The sequence below is a fragment of the Falco biarmicus genome, chromosome 1 (assembly GCF_023638135.1).
Source record: "Falco biarmicus isolate bFalBia1 chromosome 1, bFalBia1.pri, whole genome shotgun sequence".
NCBI lineage: Eukaryota > Metazoa > Chordata > Aves > Falconiformes > Falconidae > Falco > Falco biarmicus.
The window spans coordinates 30151950-30170999 of record NC_079288.1 but is presented as its reverse complement, the minus strand read 5'-3'; the positions used below and the strand labels follow the sequence as shown (position 1 = coordinate 30170999).

At 45.6% G+C, this 19050-nt stretch overlaps 1 protein-coding gene across 1 annotated transcript; it reads right to left on the bottom strand.

The window, feature by feature from the left end:
- Positions 1-777: 777 nt before the first annotated feature.
- DHX37 (DEAH-box helicase 37) lies at positions 778-18833 on the bottom strand. Its single transcript, XM_056334962.1, has 27 exons — positions 18596-18833; positions 17709-17878; positions 16491-16603; positions 15416-15743; positions 14281-14429; positions 13394-13486; positions 12823-12919; positions 12322-12435; positions 11502-11603; positions 10892-11006; positions 10467-10562; positions 9771-9847; positions 8882-9023; positions 8550-8626; positions 7642-7874; positions 7085-7196; positions 6386-6492; positions 5801-5989; positions 5549-5673; positions 5147-5263; positions 4852-5024; positions 4340-4454; positions 3769-3906; positions 3321-3415; positions 2819-2892; positions 1768-1865; positions 778-1173 (listed from the first exon to the last, which is right to left on the bottom strand). The coding sequence occupies exons 1-27, from the start codon at positions 18711-18713 to the stop codon at positions 1091-1093; spliced, it is 3450 nt and encodes a 1149-aa protein (XP_056190937.1). The 5' UTR covers positions 18714-18833; the 3' UTR covers positions 778-1090.
- Between the last annotated feature and the right edge of the window lie 217 nt (positions 18834-19050).

Genomic DNA, 19050 nt, shown 5'->3' with positions numbered 1-19050 from the left:
GCCAAGCCCATGACTTGTCAGGTGGCACCAGGCTGCACAAAACTGTACCGGCAAACCACGCCACTGAGCAGAGGCACAAGGAGAGCCCAGTGCCTGCAGCATCAAGCCAGGTATGAGACTTAAAAAAAATGTAATTACTGAAAGCAAAATTAATGGATACTCTACTCACAGCAAACCAGAGAAGCAGGAAAATGTTAAGACTGGGTGTGGCTGGGCTGGAGTCCATTTCTTCATAGCAGCCCACATGCTGCTGCGATTTGGATTTGCAACTAGAACAACACTGGTAACACAGCAGTGCTCGGGCTGTTGCTGAGCAGCACTTGCACAGCGTCAAGGCGCTCCCTCTTCCTCACCCAGGGGTAGGCTGGGGGTGGGCATGGCCCTGGGGGGGGCACAACCAGGACAGCTGACCTGAGCTGGCCAGAGCACACTGCATAACGTCACGTTGCACTCAGGGACCTGCTGGTCATCATACTGGAGGTGTCAAGCGATTGCCTTTGCCTCACTGGGGATTTTTAATTAATCTTTTTCCCTTTGCTAATTAAACGCTCTTTGTCTCAAAACAAGAGTTTTCTCACTTTTGCTCTCCCTGTCCTGCCGGAGGGAGTGGGAGCGGCTGCACTGCTGAGCTGCAGCCCAGAGTCAGGTCAGCCCAGCACCCGGGCCACAGGCTCAGCCTGTAGCAGGAGCTGCTGTCACCCATGAGGAAGGGTCCACGTTGCTCTGAAATTCTAGTTATTGCAGCAGCCCACACGGAAAACATTTCTTCCACCCAAACCAAGAACTATACAAATTTATTACAGTCCATATGACTAATATAGTCCAAAGAGAAATTTCAGATAAAAAAATACCAATCTGTAAAATATAATGGATAAAATTATCCAAACATCAATATTACAGATTACCAGCAAAACAGTAGGGCTTCTGGGGACACAGAGGGCTGCCCAGAAAACCAGAGCAACACCCAGTTCTCTTACAAAAAGGTATCACTAACAGTCAGCAAGTCCATTTTTGTCATCAGATTTCCAAGGAAACCCAAGCTATCGAGGCATCTTGGAGAAAAGGAATCCATCAAGAACAGTCAGGTCCTTCACAGTGCTACTGGTGGCCACTTCTTGGCTAGATCATCATGCATAGCTTCAGGGATCCACTGGCAATAGGCTGCGAGCAAATCTGCAGTGAGAGAGAGGGGCAGTTAGAGGGCTGCGGGCGTCAGGGCCAGGAGCAGTTTTGCTGGAAAGATGAAGTCTGTGGTGTCACCCTGCCCACAGCAAGAGCAAGAACCAACTTGCCATTGCCAGGACAGTGCTGCAGCTTGGACACTCGCATGCGGATATAAAAGTATCAAGTACGGGAGAATTACTGTGAAAGCCATCACTGCTGCTGCTTCTGTAAAGAACTCTTATAGTCTGGCACCCTTATGTTGTACAAAATCCATCTTATCTGGAAAAAAAAATTCCTGTACCCACCAACAGTACTGTCATAGTTTAATTTTTCAAAAGCCCAACCAAACATTTTAACTGTGGTTAGAACTACAGAAAAAAATCTTAAAATACAAATAGATGTTGCTTTCTGAAGTACAGGGAACACCAGTTCCTTCACAAGAAGAAAACCACAGAAAATTACTGTTTCCAGTAAGAAAAGAACAAATATTTCGAGCTTATCAAGTGAAATTATCTATTTTTAAAATCATAATTCAACAGTGCTCAAGGTACTACAAAGTCTGTACTGACATAACTAATAATTAAGCAAAAGCAGAACACTTACATTTAGGATTTTTCTTCCATGCAGCCAGTAAGGCACCACGGTTATCACAATTTTCTGCAACTAGAGCCTGCAGGAGGGATTCTGTCCTGGGCTGAAGTCTAAATCAGTCCAAAATAAAACAGTGCAATAAATCAACGTTCATAGCACAATTTAGCAAAGTGTTACAGCATTCAGCTTACCTTTCTGAATGCATACTCCTAATATTTGTAAAAAAATTTAAATACAAATGCAGAAACACACGACCCCTGGATACAGAGACACATCATTGGCTCAAGAAAGCTCACTAGAGGTAGTTTCTTCCCCCTTCCGTGACTTTTTGTTGTTAAAAGTAACAGCAGGTTGCTCTTGTCACTGCCAGCACGAAGCTGTCAGCTATGCAGCTGCACAGCATGCAGTAAAGCACAGAGGAACCCACAGGTCCCATGCTGAACCCTGAATGGACTGCAACGGGAAAACACTTCCTAACTGCAGGACCCTCAGCTAACACCAGTCACTTCTAACAGGCTTTCAAAATCCTTGTGTCTGTCAACTCCAGGAAAAGTCATAGAAGACTCCAAGAAAGCTTATTTTGGTAAGCAAGAGAGGACATGGGGGGGATAGCAAGGGAGGCAACAACAGACAGTCCTTTTGAGGGTCACGGTTCTATAAATGTAATGAAAACTACAACAAAAACATGGTCTGTTGCAAACACGTTTCTGAGAAGAAATAAAGATGGTATAATTGGCTAAACTGCAAAGAACAGCAAGGAAAGCAGTAGTGCTCATCTGCCAGTTTCTGCCGCACGTGAGCCATTTCTTTGTGTGAGGCAGCCCGCAGGGGTCAGTGCGACCAGCAGGCTGCCTGCGCTCTCCCACACCACCCTCACCACCACCCAGTTCTCCTGAGACACAATTTTTCTTGGTAAGAGAACTTAATTTTCCTCTCTCTGCAGCTACAGCCAAGATCACTATCTAGAACACCCCTCCCTGAATTGAATTTTTTTTTCAATTTAAAAGGAAGTTAAAAGCATTCAGTGGAGACGACAAACTTAAGTTTGTTTTTAACAATTTACTTGGACCATGTCTTCAGCATTATGAGGGGACTGGACAGCAGACACCGGCTGTAAGACCTCAACTTCTCAATGACCTGGAAGATTTGTTATAACAAGTACACAATGAGTAAGGTAAATCGATTGTTCTGTGGAGACAATCATCAATGAACTTGGACTACTATAGATCTCCATCCCATATTTTCTCTTACCACCTCTCTCCCACCCGTGTCTCCATACCTATCTTTTCCTGACTGGCTTGCTAGATTACTCTTGCGAATCAGAACAGACAAAAGACAAGAGCTATAGCTTCCTTCCTTTGCAAAAACAGGATTTAAATTCGGGGTATCACATTTTAAAGGTATCTCCCCCTGCCCACCAACCGCAGCAAGTCCCTCCAGCCACCAGCAAGTCACAAGGAGTGGGCACGCACACCAAGAAAGAAGCCACATGTCTCACCTCCTCCAAAAACTGGGCTAAACTTACTGGTAACATCAAAGAAGTAACACAGCTGGAAAACACTCACCTTTCCTTCAAGCAGGAACCTGGCAAAGTACTTGTAGCGATCAATACCCTCCGGGTAATCAACTTCCACGGCAGGGAGCTGCCAGCTAACTCGATCTGGAAAGAAAGATCCCATCGTTGCCTCCTAAATGCTCCAAGAGGAGGGTACGCTTCCAAGGGAGATGTGACACCACAGGTGCTAAGAGAAGCGGAGGGGACAGTGCCACCCCCCAGCCAGCCATGCTCCTTCACAGGGGGAGCAGATGGGCAGAAAACACCCACGCCAACAGGAAGATGATATTTAAATGCTACAGATCCCATGGAGACACTCAAACCACTGTTAAGCTCTTTGAAGAGCTCAAGTTAAGCCTGACCTTTCTGGTTTGACAGTCTTGTTAAAAGCAGCATTACAATAACCGTGGAGCAACTCTCAGACAAAACTACCAAGTAACACTTTTTGAGACACTTACAAAAGACACTCGGTCTGTGACATCGAATTCGGCCTGTTTCGGGGCAGTAAGTCGGAGGAGGGTTTTCTAGAGGCTTCCCAAAGTGGCAGTACGGTGGCAGCAGGGCAGGGATCCACTCTGGTTCGATGGCAGACACACCTGAGGAAGGGCACAGACACACCTGAACGCCGGCCTGCTGCCAAGGGCCACCACTCACTGGCAGTCCCAAGAGCACAGCGCACGGTCAGGATCTCATTTCCACAGAGTTACTTGTATCTTGTCTTTCAAGTCAACTTTTTTTACATTCTCCTGTTCAGAGACCAGCAATAGGTAACTATTGGTGACGGGGCTGGTGCAGAGCAGCGATTGCAGCAGCAGAGCTTTGCTCCAGCCAATTCTGTCAGACAAAGAATAAACCAGGCCAATTTTTCCCCCAATCCACATCTAGGAAGCACAAGTACCCAAATCCCAGGAGGCACGACCACTCTTTAAAGAGAGCACCCAGTCACTGCAGCAAGGGAAACATTCTGCAAAGGTGTTTCTGAGTTCCTCACCACACCTACAGGACACGCAGGGGCTGCAGCAGCCTCACCTTTCATGTACAGTTTTGTAGTCTCGACAATTTCTTGATACACCACAAATTCCGGGAGTTGTTTGAAGAGGACTGAGCTTGGATGGATGAACACTGGGTCATCCAGGAGAGGAGTCTTTAAGAAAGCACAGAAGATTGAAGCAGCGTGAGTTACTGGTAATCCAGTTTCTTGATTGCATCTAATTTCAGCCTCTCTCAGATGTACATTTATATGGTTTCCTTAAGTGATGGAGGCTCTTCATAACCCCACAATTTTCTGCTTCACCTTCTCTGGAAACATCAAGCACTTTGCAAGATAGACTAATGCTCTACTTCTTAGCTCTTTCGTAACAATTCCTACATGAGGACTGGGACATTGTAACACTGGAAATTTAGAATTCTATGGAGAGCAGTAAGAAGCAAGCCAGCACATGCAGCCTCAATGTTGCACCCAGCCAGAAGCCCAGGCTTTGCACAGGAGTGTCTTTCTGCCATACAGGGGAAGAGGAATTCAGTCAAATCAAGCTGTTTACCTTGTAGGCATTTTTCCACTTGTCATCCAGGAGCTCTTCTGCCTGAACCCTTCGGGCAACGTGATCCCCCAGCCCTGCCAGCACAATCTGTCTCAAGTAAATTGCTTGAGCTTCTGTCGGGGGCTTCATCTTTGGATCAACATAGAGCCCAACATCAGTGCAGACTGAGTTCACTGCAAGGAAAAAAAATGTGAGTTAGGATTCAATAGAGAAAAAGAGTTGCAACAAAACAACCCAGTTGATTCATCAACCCCTGAAAAAATAAACGCAGAAATACCTCTCAAAACCCACTCACCTGCTGTTGTCAGCTGCCCTCTCAAGCGCCTGATTTCCAGCATGGCTTTGTATCGGAGCCCATTTTCGTCACAGAATTTACGGGTACACCCAGCATATTCACAGGCCCCCACTGCTCCTGGAAGTAAACAGCCAGGTGGAGAAAAAAATCTTAGCCACTCAGCTCTCAATAAACCAACTGCGAGATGATACTGTCAGAGTCAACATGGGCATATCACAGCTCCCACTTGTCACTAGCCTGGGACACAGGCAGGCTGCCCAGAGAAGAGTCTAGAAAACACACTGCCAGGCTTAGTCCTACAGCATGGGGATGCCTTTGGCTGTAGAAAGCTGAGAGCTCAGGGTGATGGGGAGGAGAACAGAACGGAAGGTAACAGCCCAGGGAAATAGCTGTCTGCAGTACCTAACATCACCATGAGATCTCCCAGCTTCTGCATCGGCCCCTGCCCAGCCCAGATCCTTTGCATCTGTAAAAGCCTCGCTTTCTTCCCCTTCAGCTTCGCTGTCTCTTCCTCGCTTACTGCTGGCCTACAAGAAACACAAAACAGCATCAGTGAGTACCGGGGTCACATGCAGGGGGGGCCTCAATGTAAAAGGCATCAGCTGTGACAAGGTGATGTGTCCTGTAAACAGGCTGTCAGGCTAACTCACTCACATGTCAAAGTCTTCAAAAAGCTCCCGGACAGTCATTGCGGACACAATGGTAATGGTGTATGGCAGGCAGTTGTGCTGCCTGCTTAATGCCAACATCTTTGCATAGCGGGGGGCTACAGGAAAAGTGGCCATTATTCTGCCCAGGGGACTAACAGGGCAACTCAGCTTTGCTGCCAGCTGCTGCTTCAGCCTGCGAGAAGAAAAGTCATGTAATAAAGGAACTTCTGCATCAGAATGAGTTTGTGTTTCTGCGTTTGGCAGCCCAATTAACTTGATGTGTTGTCTCAGATTTTCTTATGTGCTGGTCCCAAAGGAAGGATTTCTCTTCCTCATGCAGCACCCACCTGCCATGCATGGCATGCTCCTAGCACAGTGCTTCCCTGCCTGAACACACCCAGCACCAGTAAAATAAACACAGGTGAACCAGAGGTTGTTAAAATGATGCTGGTGTCCGTACAAAAGCACACCCTCAGATGCAAGGGCTGAGATGGAAAAGCAGGCGAGAAGACAGCAGTACCCACTACCTCGACAGCGGAGGACAAGCAGCAGTGCCTAGAGGCAGTTTGTGGGGGACCACAGACGTTACCTTCCTGTCATAGGGGGTTCCTTCAAGGCACCCAGGGCTATCAGCAACTCCTCAGCTGCTGCAAGGGCTTCTGTTGGAGGTGGTGTTGGGAACGGGAAGTTGATTACCTACAGACACCAAGAGAAAATTCTTCTCAGTACAACACTGACAAGGCTCCCACTGAAAAACAGACTCTGAACACAGTAAGTAGTCCTGGAAGGGAGTGAAACCTTCCCCTCTGGTCACATATACCAAAGAAAAACATTTAGGATGTTTGCCAGGAGCGAGAGGAAAGGACATATAATGGCAGGAAACACTTAGAACAAAAACATTAGGAAACAGGAATACCAACATCACCCTTAGCTGCCACTAACTCCAGGCACCGCCTAGGGCAGGCTGCTTTAACATCTAACCTTAAGTATTGTGCTTCCTGAAAGTGCTCAAATATGTCCAAAACACAACCCCTGTTTGGACAGTTATTTTCACTACCAAGAATATAAGAAAGCTGTTATTAACTAAACAAACATGTCTGTTAAGGCCTGGTGGAATTCATAGCAGCTTCTGCGATTTGCAGAACCAAAAGTCAAGTCCCAGGATCCTAATTTCTAATGCAAGACACAACCTCAAGCAACGATGATAAATGACATTTGTGTTTGTTTCGGGCTCCTAGGGGCAACCACTTTAATGAGCGCTGTAGTACAAAGCCAATTTACACCTCACCTTTTCTATATTTAATGCCTTCATTTGCAGAATCAAGTCTTCTACTGGTCGCTTTGTTATTTCTGGAGCAGAAAATTTCTCAAAGTCCATGAAGACTGCCGAAGAGTATAACCTAGTGGGCCAGAACCGCTGCTTAGAGACTTTGAAGAAATCTTAACCCAAAAGATAAGCGTGAAAAATCAGCAAGGTGTTTTAAAAAAAGGCAGCTGTGGGTACTGATTACATAGCCATGTAATTATAGATATGGTTGGGGCCTACTGCCTTTGTCACAAAAAGCTGACTTGGCTCTGAGTGGAATCCATGCTAACCTGGCCACCTAAATAAGGGTTTTCAGACAGGCCCCTGAGAAGCCAAACTGTCAAACCAACATCACCAGTGACAGTTCATGCTTGGCTTCACCTCTCCCATTTGAATGAAGAGCAGACAAAGCCAGAATCCTTCAAGCAGCACTAGGTCCTTGTGAAAGGGGCAGCAGGACGAGGGAAGCTGTCAAATTCACACTGACACTGGTCAGGGTTTTTGCTCCCTCCTAACCTCCTCGAGGGCAGGCAGCTCACCTGTAACAGTGCCCTGGTTCTGTCCGGCCAGCCCGACCTGCCCGCTGGTTAGCTGAGGCTTGAGATATCCAGGTCACTCTGAATGACGAAACCCCAGTAATTTTGTCGTAGAAACGTTTCTTGACCTTTCCACAGTCAACCACGTATTTGATGCCTGGGATGGTAAGCGATGTTTCAGCCACGTTGGTGGCTACAACACACAGTCTCGTGCCAGGAGGAGGAGCCCTGAATACCTACAAGGAACAGATAGGAATGTGAAATGCACCACAAATGACGATGGAAAGAGACCGGCAGTCAACTTGGATGGGTTGCAAAGGGATGACAATGCACATGGCATTACAGGTGAAACGCAAGAGTGAGATCAAAGACTTAACTCTTTGTCTGGAGCTCTCTATCCAGCTCAGTTAATCCCTCCAAAACATCCATGGGAGCTCCAGGTGGAACAGACACCAGTGTCAAGTCACATTTAGACATACTGATGCCACCACCAAAGCCCAAGAAGGAACGTGAGAATTTGTAGGAACTGCCTGTTGGCAGCAGGACCCTGACATGCCCCAGGGCTGTGGCTAACTTTAACATGTTTGCAGGACTGTCACTTTTCATTTTCCCCAACCTGCTGAACTGGCACATCAGAGATCCCAGCCCAGGCAAGGCCTGCTCTGATCCCATCCCAAGCAAGGCCTGCTCCGATCCCATCCCAAGCAAGGCCTGCTCCGATCCCATCCCAAGCAAGGCCTGCTCCGATCCCATCCCAAGCAAGGCCTGCTCCGATCCCATCCCAGCTTGCCCACCAGGCCACTCAAGTCTGCCCACTGATGGACAGTCCAGGATGGAAACTGTAACTCACAAAGCCTTCAGACACTGACGACACATACTTGTGAGGATCATTGCTCATGGTAATTCCTTACCTTTGCTTGTTTCTCTGGTGCCAGCAAGGAATAGAGCGGGAGCACATAGAGTGGAAGGGATGAATCAGATTTCTCATCTGTGAAGAAACAAACCAATATTGTTAAATACATGGTAAGTCAACTTCCAGGCTTAGCTCCAACAATGTCTGCACAAACACCACATCATTGTAAGCCAGTATTTGGTATAAAGCTGAAGCTGGAAAATCTTAATAGCTTTTCCATAACACAGATCTCCTGTGTTATCACACCAGTTTAGCAAAGGACAACTAGCTTACATCCCACATTTCACAGGTGACAGGAGACACAGAATTTTTATTTTGTAAGTGCCAAACCTTCTTCTGAGTCTCCATCTCCTAAATCAAGGTCAATATCAGATCCTGCAATATCATCATCATCAGTTTCAGCATCCCTGTCTTCGTCTCCTTCATCCACTGGTACAACAGCGTAATTGTCCAGATCAATTTTGGGTAATGTCTGAGAAAGACAAGAAAGATGACCACAGAGCATTAAGGCAGGGACGCAAACAGCACTTTTTATTGCTTTGAAAGCAAAGCTGAACGCTTACTCCAAACATTTGTTGACATGAAGGTGGTGACAGAGGGATTAAGAGACTTCATTTGATTTTAAGGCCGAGGTTCAGCATTTGGTAACTGTGAGAGTTGGGGGGGAGTAACCCAAATATTTTAAACAACACTTTGTGCTGAGGCAAGCTTCTTCACTTGGAGGACAGTGACAAAGAGTAAAATTTCTTTACTTCAGCCCTTTCAGTGATGAGGATCCAGTGTCAATAGACAGTATATCTATAACATCAAGATCTGCTGACAAAGTGCATGTAGGACGGGGGTGGAAGCCAAACACTACCCTTCATCACAGGTGCATCAGTCCCAATTTTGGATAACAAACAGCAAGATGAGGAGCAGCCCTGGAGCCAGCAAGGCTGAAACTCCTTCCATTAAAGTTTTAATAGTCAATACTCGAGTGAAATGAATCTCCGGCCCCTAGTATCCAGGGACACATTTTAGCACTCTGCTGCTCATAACGCAGCAGTCATCGGTGTAGGCAGTTATTACTGAATTTTCTGAGGGGATGCACCCAGGCTACAAGGCTTCATGCAAGTCTAAAACAGCCTGGTGAGAAAAACAGCTACACAGGAGTACTGTTTTGCAGGGAGACACCTGCTCCTTCCTGCCTCCTGGAGGAATTTTGGCCATCACACATTACCGTAACTTTCTTCCACTTCCTCGATTTCTTAAATTTTCTGATTTCTTCCACTGATTCTTCCTTGTCGTCATCTCCTCCTGTGCAAAGAGCCAGTGGAATCACCGTTAGCTGAGCATGCTTTCCTCTTGGAAAAGCTAGTGGGGAGAGTTTGGTCCCACTCCTATCTTTCTGGTGATTCAAAAAGCATCACAGTGTGAAAGCAGCAAATAGTCACATTAAAGGCAGAAGGGGACAGGGACAACACACAAGTTTAACATTGTAAGTGCATTTAGAAGCCATACAGGTGATTGGCAACAGCGTGCACAGCAACTATATGCCTCAAGGTTTAGGAGACAATTAGCTGAGCTGTATTAGACCTTGACTTTCTGAAGTCGTCTTGGGAAACTCTACTATCCTGAAAATGAAGAGTCACCACCAAGCAGCAACATTTCCACTTCGATCCACAACCAAGAAAGTAAGTGAAGCAATGCAATGGGTTCTGGGGAACTGGAAAGGATCACATCCATAAGCCTTTTCCCCAAACTTAAAACAGTACAAACCTGAGAATCAGTCATCAAAATCATCCACAATGAGCACTTTCTGCAACCCGTGGGTTTTGGTGTTTTAAATAAAAGCTCTCACTTTTAGGTGCAAAGCAAGCTCACTTCTCAGGGGGATAAATTCCAAGTTTAACAGTCCTTTATTCTATAGCATTACCTGCAGTGCTGTTTTTTTGGAATGGAAAGGCTTTCCTTAGCCTTCTACAGAGAGAGTGAACTTCTGCCTGGCCTGTTAAAAACACCAAAATCCCACCTGCAAGAGAAGAAACGACACTCAACCTCAGCACAGGTATTTCACCTTGGAAAGCTTCAGATCTCATTCTTAATAAAAGACAGGTAGGATATACTGTGAAGTAACAATGAGGAAGAGGGTGTTTGACTGCATCTGTCTCCTGCTACTCCCTCAAGAAGCATGCTAATGTAACTATGATTTAATAGAAGGGTAATTTTAATAAGAAAAGACTTGTAAGTAAAAGTACACAATACATCACTGCAGTTGCATGTTCCCCAAAAAATCAACCCAAAAAACTTTAGATATGTTAAATATAAAGCACTTCAGAGGGTTCTCAGCAGTGACCTTACCTGAGGGCAACATCCGATGGATTTTACACACCTTTCTGAAGCACTCCCCACTGTAGTCATCTAGGGGGGTTTTCTTGTTAAAATGAATCGTTACGGGGAATTGCCTTGCATCTACCTAGAGAGGAAATACACAAAAAAGGGTGTCTTTGCTGTTTTAACTCCATCACAACCATTAGTTTTCATGGGAAAACTAGAAAAATTCAACCCTGTAGTTCTGTTCAGCTCTTGGGTTTAGTAACCTACAAAACACCAGATCCACAGAAGTTATCAGTGTTGTCTACGCTCACTGCCAGGAAACCAAGCTAGAAACCAAACCTTTTCTCTCTTTCCAATCATGAACTCATGTGGTTTTCTAGTTCTCCTGAACTGTAATTTAAGAGTTTTTCGAGATTCTGCCAAGGCAGTTTTCTGATAAAAGTGGAAAGAAAAACACCAAGTCTCAAAAGAAAAAATAGTCCAAACAAAATAACTATTTCTAAACTGACATCTGAAAGATTTCAGCACCAACTGGAAAGATTAGAGGGCTCCTAATTTTTAATTGGTTTTATAAAGGAAGGCCTCACTGTATTTCAGCCATTACATCTGACACAGATCCCAGTGAGAACAATACCTGAATAACAGGAGGTGTAACAGAAAACAGCCTGCTGTTATCAGTGAAATCTTCCACACGAAGCGTGGCCGACATGACGATCAGCTTCAGTGGCAGCCCTTTCTGCAGGGACACAAACGCGTTACTCTGGGCTGGAAAGCACAGGGCAGGCGATGTACCCAGCACACAAACCCAGAGCTATTAGCAGGGTTGGATACAAGTTTCTGCACCAAACCCCTCAAAATCTCAGACAACAAAAGCACCATGTCAAGTGACAGAGGATATGTGCAGCTTCAAATGCAACATGTCTTAAAATACACAAACCCCCATGCTGGCAATCCTCATGCTGATAGCGACCTGCCTCTAAACCTCTGCATTCTCTCTCCATCCTTAAGTGAAACGAACACAGAGGCCAAGCTCTGCCCTGCAGCCCACCAGCCCCAGCATCAGTCAGGACCAAACCCTTCACAATGTCTGCTCTGAAACATCTCCTCCCAAGCAGCGCTGCTGGTGGCTTATTCCAGTGCCACAGTAAGCACCTGGTTTCTAACAGGCTGCTAATTTCAATTATTTACATGTGTCTTGTGGCACTGTAAGTCTAAAATTAATTGGATATTGTCTCAAAAGTTATCTATCTGTTGGTACTGATACGTACTATCTTCCCCATTTTGTAGGCTCTATGCTTCCTTTGATCATATGGAAAGACAAACACATCATCTAAGTGTTATTTCATGATCAACTTCCACGTCACACAGAGTCTGTTCTCCCACAGAGCTTTTTCACATCTAACATCTCCCTCCCCAGCACATTTGTGTCAAAACAAGAATACTGCTTCTCTTACCTTTTTACGAAGAGGCACAATGCGAGACAAGAGGCCTATCAAGATATCTGTGTACATACTCCTTTCGTGGGCTTCATCAATAATAACGACTTTGTACTTCGAAAGCAGAAAGTCCTGAGAAGATCAATCCCACCACGTGAAGCCTCACCCAAGGACATCTTTAAGTCACGACAACCTACAGCTACACAAACACCAACCCCCCATCCTCATACATGGCTGTAGACTCTCCCACGTGTCTGAGCAGTTTAATGCGTTTACCCTACATGAAGCAGCCTAGCTCCTGAGAGTCTTTTCCTTACTCTCATTTTACACAACAAGATAAGCTAACATTTACGGACCTGGGCAGGAGGAATATAAAGGGTTGAGGTAAAATACATCTGCGGTGCTGAAAGCAATTTTGCTTTCAAAAGTTGCTGACAAATCCCCAGAAAGCAACTGGCCTCTCTTCCCAGCTATACAAAATACTTTCCTTTTTTGTAACACTGACGACTTGCCACTTACCTTCTGAATTTCTTTCAGCAGTACACCATCTGTCATAAACTTGATTTGTGTTTCATCTGTAACATTGCCTTCATACCGGATTTGATAGGAAACCACTCTGTGAGGAAATACCAGGGCAGCCACAAGAACAAGCAGGGGAAGAAACAGAAAATTCACGTTCAGACCAGGAGGCAGCCTTCACCCTAACGAAATTAAGACTTGATGCCAGGACAAGACCAGAAGGATATCATCAGCTCCCTGGAGCCTAGCACACACAAAATGCTGGAAGCTGGGATATACAGCAATATCACTTTGAATTATTTCACTGTTATGGGACATGTTCTCATACGGAGACAAACTAGGACCACTTTCCCACACATCATCTCCACAAAGTTCTCTCTAAAAAGTAACTTACAACCATTAGCAGCAACAAGTCTGCATATTTTTTTTATAGACCAGCCCATAGAGGAGTTTATAAGTAACTTTCCCACAGTTCTTCATCAAAGACTGAACAAGCAATGCGCAAGCCTTGATTTCAGTCTATGACATAGTGTAACCTCCCTAGCAAGGTCTCAGCTTTGTTTCCCCTCACCTGTTTGACAAGTTCATTTCCTTAGCAACTCGCTGGGACATGGACACTGCAGCCACACGCCGAGGCTCAGTGATACCAATAGTACCGTTCGAGCTAAAGGGGTGAAGGAAAGAAAAGGAGGGGTTGTTTGGCTGCTTGTTTTAAACAGAGAAACACTTCGAAAGATGACAACAGGATTTCTGCACAATGGTTCTAAATTAAGTAGCAGCACTCACACAGTATCACCTACAGTTCGAAGAAAAAGACAGAAAGGAAGCTCTGGGATTACCCTTCTATTATATGTGCATTCATCTGCAGATGCGTGTCATCCCAGGAATTTTTCCCCCAAATGTCCCTGTAATTGCAGCTCACTGAACTCCAGTTTCCCTGGGCATCCCTCTGGCAACAGGGTCCATTTCAGGGGAAACTCAGGTTGGGGCAGCAGAGAAGCTGGATGCACCGTGATACAGCTCACAAGAAGCATCTTATGAGGTGTCCAAGCTTATAATGTCACCAATAATGCCAGACAAGCCACAGCTATGTCCAAAGATGTTCTTAAGAAATATGCACGCTTTCTTGCAAAGGTAAAACCAAATTTCTGTAAGCAGAGGATAAACTACATGAGATGGGCAGACAATAAAGCCCCTCTGAAAAAACAGGCCAGTGGCTTTAAAAGAATTTTTTACGTTAGGAGGTTTCAAAAGATTGCTTATGTGGAGAGAGTTTTGTAAGTCAATCTTGTTCCCTTCAGATTTTTTTAAAAGCCCATTCAACATGGCCACTACCACTGCACAGAAAGACCAGGTTCAGTTCAGCCACATCAGAAGAAAAGACACAAAATCAGAAGTGACTGAGCTCAGCCTGAATTTTTCCGATTACGTTTGCTGCATATAAAAGACGACTCATACCTGGCATAGCCAGCTTCATAGAGAAACTGAGGTACTTGCGTGGTTTTACCGCTTCCCGTCTCTCCACAGATGATCACAATGGGATTCTCATTAATGGCTTCCATGATGACTTGCTCTTCGGCAAGGATTGGAAGCTTTAGTCTTGCTTCCTAAATAATACAAAACATATTTTAGTTACACTGTTTTGTTTTCCACTCCCTTTTTGCGCTCCCCAGGGTTGAAAACAGTTATCTTCCTCTGATTATAAAACCCACACAAAACAATTCTGCAGGCTTTGTGGCTTGAAAAGCTCTAAGCCAGCTAGTATCACACCAGCACGTCCAAGAACTACTCACCCAAACAGCTTCCAGAAAGCAGCTGGCAAGCCCTGCACTGTAATTTGTGAAACTTCACAGAGTCCCTTGAGTTTATTAAAATAGCAGTTAAAGGAACTCATTCCACAACCCTAGCTCGTCTGTTCAGGCACATGCATAGTTTTTCGCATTTCTACAGAATGCCATACCTGCAGCGAATGGAATAAAACTGCCCAGCAGAAGATACAGTGTAATGGAGAGCTATGTGACTTCACAAGATTGTCCAGTGAAGAATAATAAAAGACTGCTAATAGACTCTATATTTAAAACTAAAGACAAATCCTTATATCCTAAGACAAAACTAGCTTTCCTTCTGCTAGAATAGACAGGCTTCAAGCTCAGACTCGCAAACAACAAGTGATAGGACAAAAGGAAATGGCCTCAGGTTGGGCCAGGGGAGGTTTAGGTTGGATATTGGGGAAAATTTTTTCACCAAAAGGGTTGTCAGGCACTGGAACAGGCTGCTGAGGGAAGTGGCTGAGTCACCATCCCTAGAGGTATTTAAAAGACTTGTAGACATGGCACTTAGGGACATGGTTTAGTGGTGGACTTGGCAATCCTGGGTTAATAGTTGGGCTTGATGATCTTAAAGGTCTTTTCCAACCTGAACAATTCTATGTCCATATACAATGTGCCAGAAGGTGGCCCCTAAGCGCACATTGCACACGCAGCATTAGCAAGAGACGCAAGACAAAGCTACGGTGTCTGCAGTGACCTCACCTGAGGGAAGACACCATAATGTCCATCGCCCTTGGTAAGCACTTTACTGTTCAGAGCCTCACCTGAATCTCCGGAGACCTGTCCACTGGAATAAAAACTGCAGGCTTGCAAGGTGCTTTGTTGGAGGCTGTCTGGCAAACCAGCACACCAGGACCAGCTGGCGGCTGGTTAGCCACTGCCTTCTTCACGCCCTCCACTGGCTTCTCTGCAGTATTTAAATCACTGGCCAAGGACTTTTCAATTTCTTGCTTTTGTTTTTCTTTCTCCTCCTCAGAGCTACTGGGCTCTTCCTCAGGCTCCGATTCTGAATCTGTGCTTCGTCTTCTCTTGTTTGCACCACTGATGCTCTTGATTTTTTCAGGTACAGCAGTCCCTGACTCCTGTATCACCCTAGAACAAAACATCCATGTGTCAACTACATTTTGGTCAATATTCTCCAGGAGCCCAAGCCAGACATTTGTTCCACAAAAAACCAGAAAATTCACATCATCAAAACTCACTGAGCCTGAACCCAAGTTTTACTCAAGTAAGAAAAAAACTTCTACACCCTGGATGTAGTGCAGCATGAGAAAACACTGCTGAGAGGTTAACCCAGTTCTCCAAGGATCTCCATTCTTGGAGGTTTTCACAATTCTGCTAGGTAAAGCCTCAACTGACCTGGCTGCTGGATTCGTACCAAAGCATGCTCTATACTGGCATTCATTGATTTCTTCAGAAGACATCTTTATAGTTTAGTTTATTTCAACTTCTGCGAAAATGCAGCTCTTGATAAACCCAGTAACCAAGGGCCACCTCAGTCAATGTTTTCCAATACAACAAAAAAGTAAACATTAATTCACCAATTATGTAGTTTAGCATAATTTGTAAGATTATGCAGAGGTAATGGTCACCCACCTCATCCCTTATGAAAGGGAAGGACAAGTTATTTTAACTAGCATGCTCTCAAGAGGATGAAGTTAACAAGAAAATAGCTACCGTGTTATCAGATAAAGCCAGAAATTTATTTAATTCCACCCATTCTGAAGAACCTATAAGCATTAAGAAGAAAAAACAAATCAAGCAAAAAAAGCTAATAAGGTTGCCAAGTTTTCAACCACAGCGAAAAACCAGAATGGTTCTTCTCAAATAATGCTTTACCTTTTAGTCTGATACATCCGCTCCCCAATACCCAGTTTTGAAGTAGTGAACAGAAGTTTCATTTCTGACTCAGAAGCTTGCACCTCATTCAGCTTGCTCAGCAACTCAGCTCGCTATTCAGGAAAAACAACAAAAATCAGTGCTTATTTTCACGAGGAAATAATTTCATTTCAGAATTTGCACTTGAGATTTAATGGGTGTGTTCTGGCAAATCTTGCTGTGAAGTTGTGAAGACGTCCCTGCTGCTATGTGGTCAGTCCTCTCCAGTGAAGATTTCAGCCCTGCACTAGAGTGAAAATAGAAATGCGGACTTGACCCTTCGTCGCTACAATGAAAAGCTCAGCTGCACCCTTCAAACAACAGCAAAAAAAATGGATTTGAACTAAAATGTTGGAGCAAGGGCTGGAGCAATGGAAGCCTCCCATCAACTGCCTCACATGGGACATAGTACTGGCAGGAGGTCAGACAGCCACAGGCTTAAAACTACCTCCAAAAATAGAGTTCGTTTGTCAAATCCATTATTCAGACACTAAAATGAACAGAAATTTTGTCTGGAAAGCTTTTACAAAGACAGAAAAGTTCTATTTGCATACATAAAATATACAAGAGCTGGAAATAAATATTTCAGCAGCGTTGGCAGTAGCAGAACTAGAGGTGCATCGAACTTTGTATTTTCCAGCAGGACAAAGTTTCTCATACAATCTTTCACAGAATGCTTTTAAAATATGATGTCATTTACTCTGCTAGTGATAAACTCCACAATACTCATCTATTTGTTCAGGGTCAAAGAAAGAACGGGAATGAGGACACAACGATGTGTTCCTGCAACACCGGACCCACTGAGAGCGCGGGGAATGCTTTTCCCCACCAGTTACACTCAAGATTCCGTGAGTGGTAGCATGTTTGCCAAAAGAGCCAGCAAAAGGATGGCTAATGCTGTTGTAACATAAACTCTTAAACTTCAGCACCTGCACGTCCTCGAAGGGCCCCTGACAGTTGACGTCCCAAACACTGCTCGCTGGCACTGCAGAGCAGTCACCCCCCCTCTGGTTTTTCACACCAGCAACGCAATTGTGTCACATCAGGGACTGCCAGCGTCACAGCATGAGGGAAACCTCAAGAGCTGCTTATTAACATCAACCTTTTCCACATGCTGATATTAAATTATCGTTTTAACAGAAGTCACAAACCCAGAGTTAACAGCAAGCAGCAATGTACCTGTTTTTTCTTTTCCTTCTGCTCTAAAACTTTCTGCAGGATTTTCTTCTGTTTCTTGCTCAGGGGTTTCTTCTGTCGTTGCACAACACACGGTACTTTTTTCTTCTTTGTTTTTTTTGCTGGCAGGACCAGGGCGTTGCTCCCATCAATTCCCTTCAGCCTTGCTTCATCTGAAAGCATGTTTGATTAGTCAGTCACCTGTGCCAGGTGGATTATTTTCAGGACTTCGTAGCCCTATTGCAAACCATACCAGATATAGCTGTTCTAAACAAACACAACCCTCAGCCCCAGCCAAAAAAAAAAATTAAAAAAATTCCCAGATCATCAGCAAGGGCAAGAGGCCACAAAACCAGGGACTTGATCACCCTGTGCTTACTGCAGCCGTGAGGGTAATTTTCCTTGACCTGTGTAACAATACTATGAAATTTTTGCCTATTTATTTCATCCCCCGGGGGCTGGGAGCAGCCCAGGGCACAGTGTATCCTGGGGTGACCCTGCAGCATCCTGCCCCTCCCAGGCAGAAGTCCTTTTCAATTAATACTAGACATCTGTATTACTTAAGTTTAAGTAATATAAATAGAATAAACGTGTTTTTTTTTAAAAAGTAACATTTAGGAATGCAAATATTGAACACAAAAATCTTTTAAATAATTGCTTTAATAACAAACTGCTTAGATGCAGAAGTTGCTTTAATAGTTATTGATGCAACGCCTATATGATACTTTAAAATATCTTTTAATGCTTCCAATAAAAGTATAATCAAAATGCAGAGAAGATACGACGATAGCTCTAATCTCAGCGATTCCACAGCCACTGTCGCGACGGTACCAGCGCCGGTTTGCACGTAACGCCTAGAAAGAGAAGAGCCGGGCCGGGCCCCGCCGCACCTCCCAGCTCCAGCGGCAGCTCCAGCGGCAGCTCCAGCGGCTCGGCGGCGGGTGGGGGCTGAGGGGCGCCCTGCGGCAGCCGCGCCTTCCAGTTGTGCCGGCGGCGCGCCCGGCCCATGGCAGCGGGAGCGGCACGGCGCGGCCCGGCCCGGTGTGGCTCGGCGCGAGCACACGTGCGGCTCCTGCCGATCGCCACTTCCGGTGGGCGCGGGGTCTCGCGAGAAGGGGGCGGCTTGCGCCGGCGCGGGGCGGCCGTTCGGCCCAGAGGCCCGCCCCAGCCGAGCGGGGCCGAGCCCGCCGCACCTGCCCGAGCGCTGCCGAGCGGAGCCGAGCCCGCCCCCCGCGTCCCGGTGCCCGCCCCAGCGCCGGGTCGCGCCTCCGTTGCTACCCGGGTGTTTCACAACGGAGCCGGGACCCCGGTACCAGCCCGGGCGCCGCCCGCTACCCCCCGGGAG

Bases quoted from the DNA above. Each gene is read 5' to 3' on its own strand.
- DHX37 (XM_056334962.1), bottom strand. From the start codon at position 18,713: ATGGGCCGGGCGCGCCGCCGGCACAACTGGAAGGCGCGGCTGCCGCAG. The intron at 5,990-6,385 runs GTAACGTCTGTG...TTCTTCTCGCAG, and splicing joins GAACCCCCTATGACAGGAAG to GCTGAAGCAGCAGCTGGCAG. The intron at 5,674-5,800 runs GTGAGTGAGTTA...TGTTTCTTGTAG, and splicing joins CTTTTTGAAGACTTTGACAT to GCCAGCAGTAAGCGAGGAAG.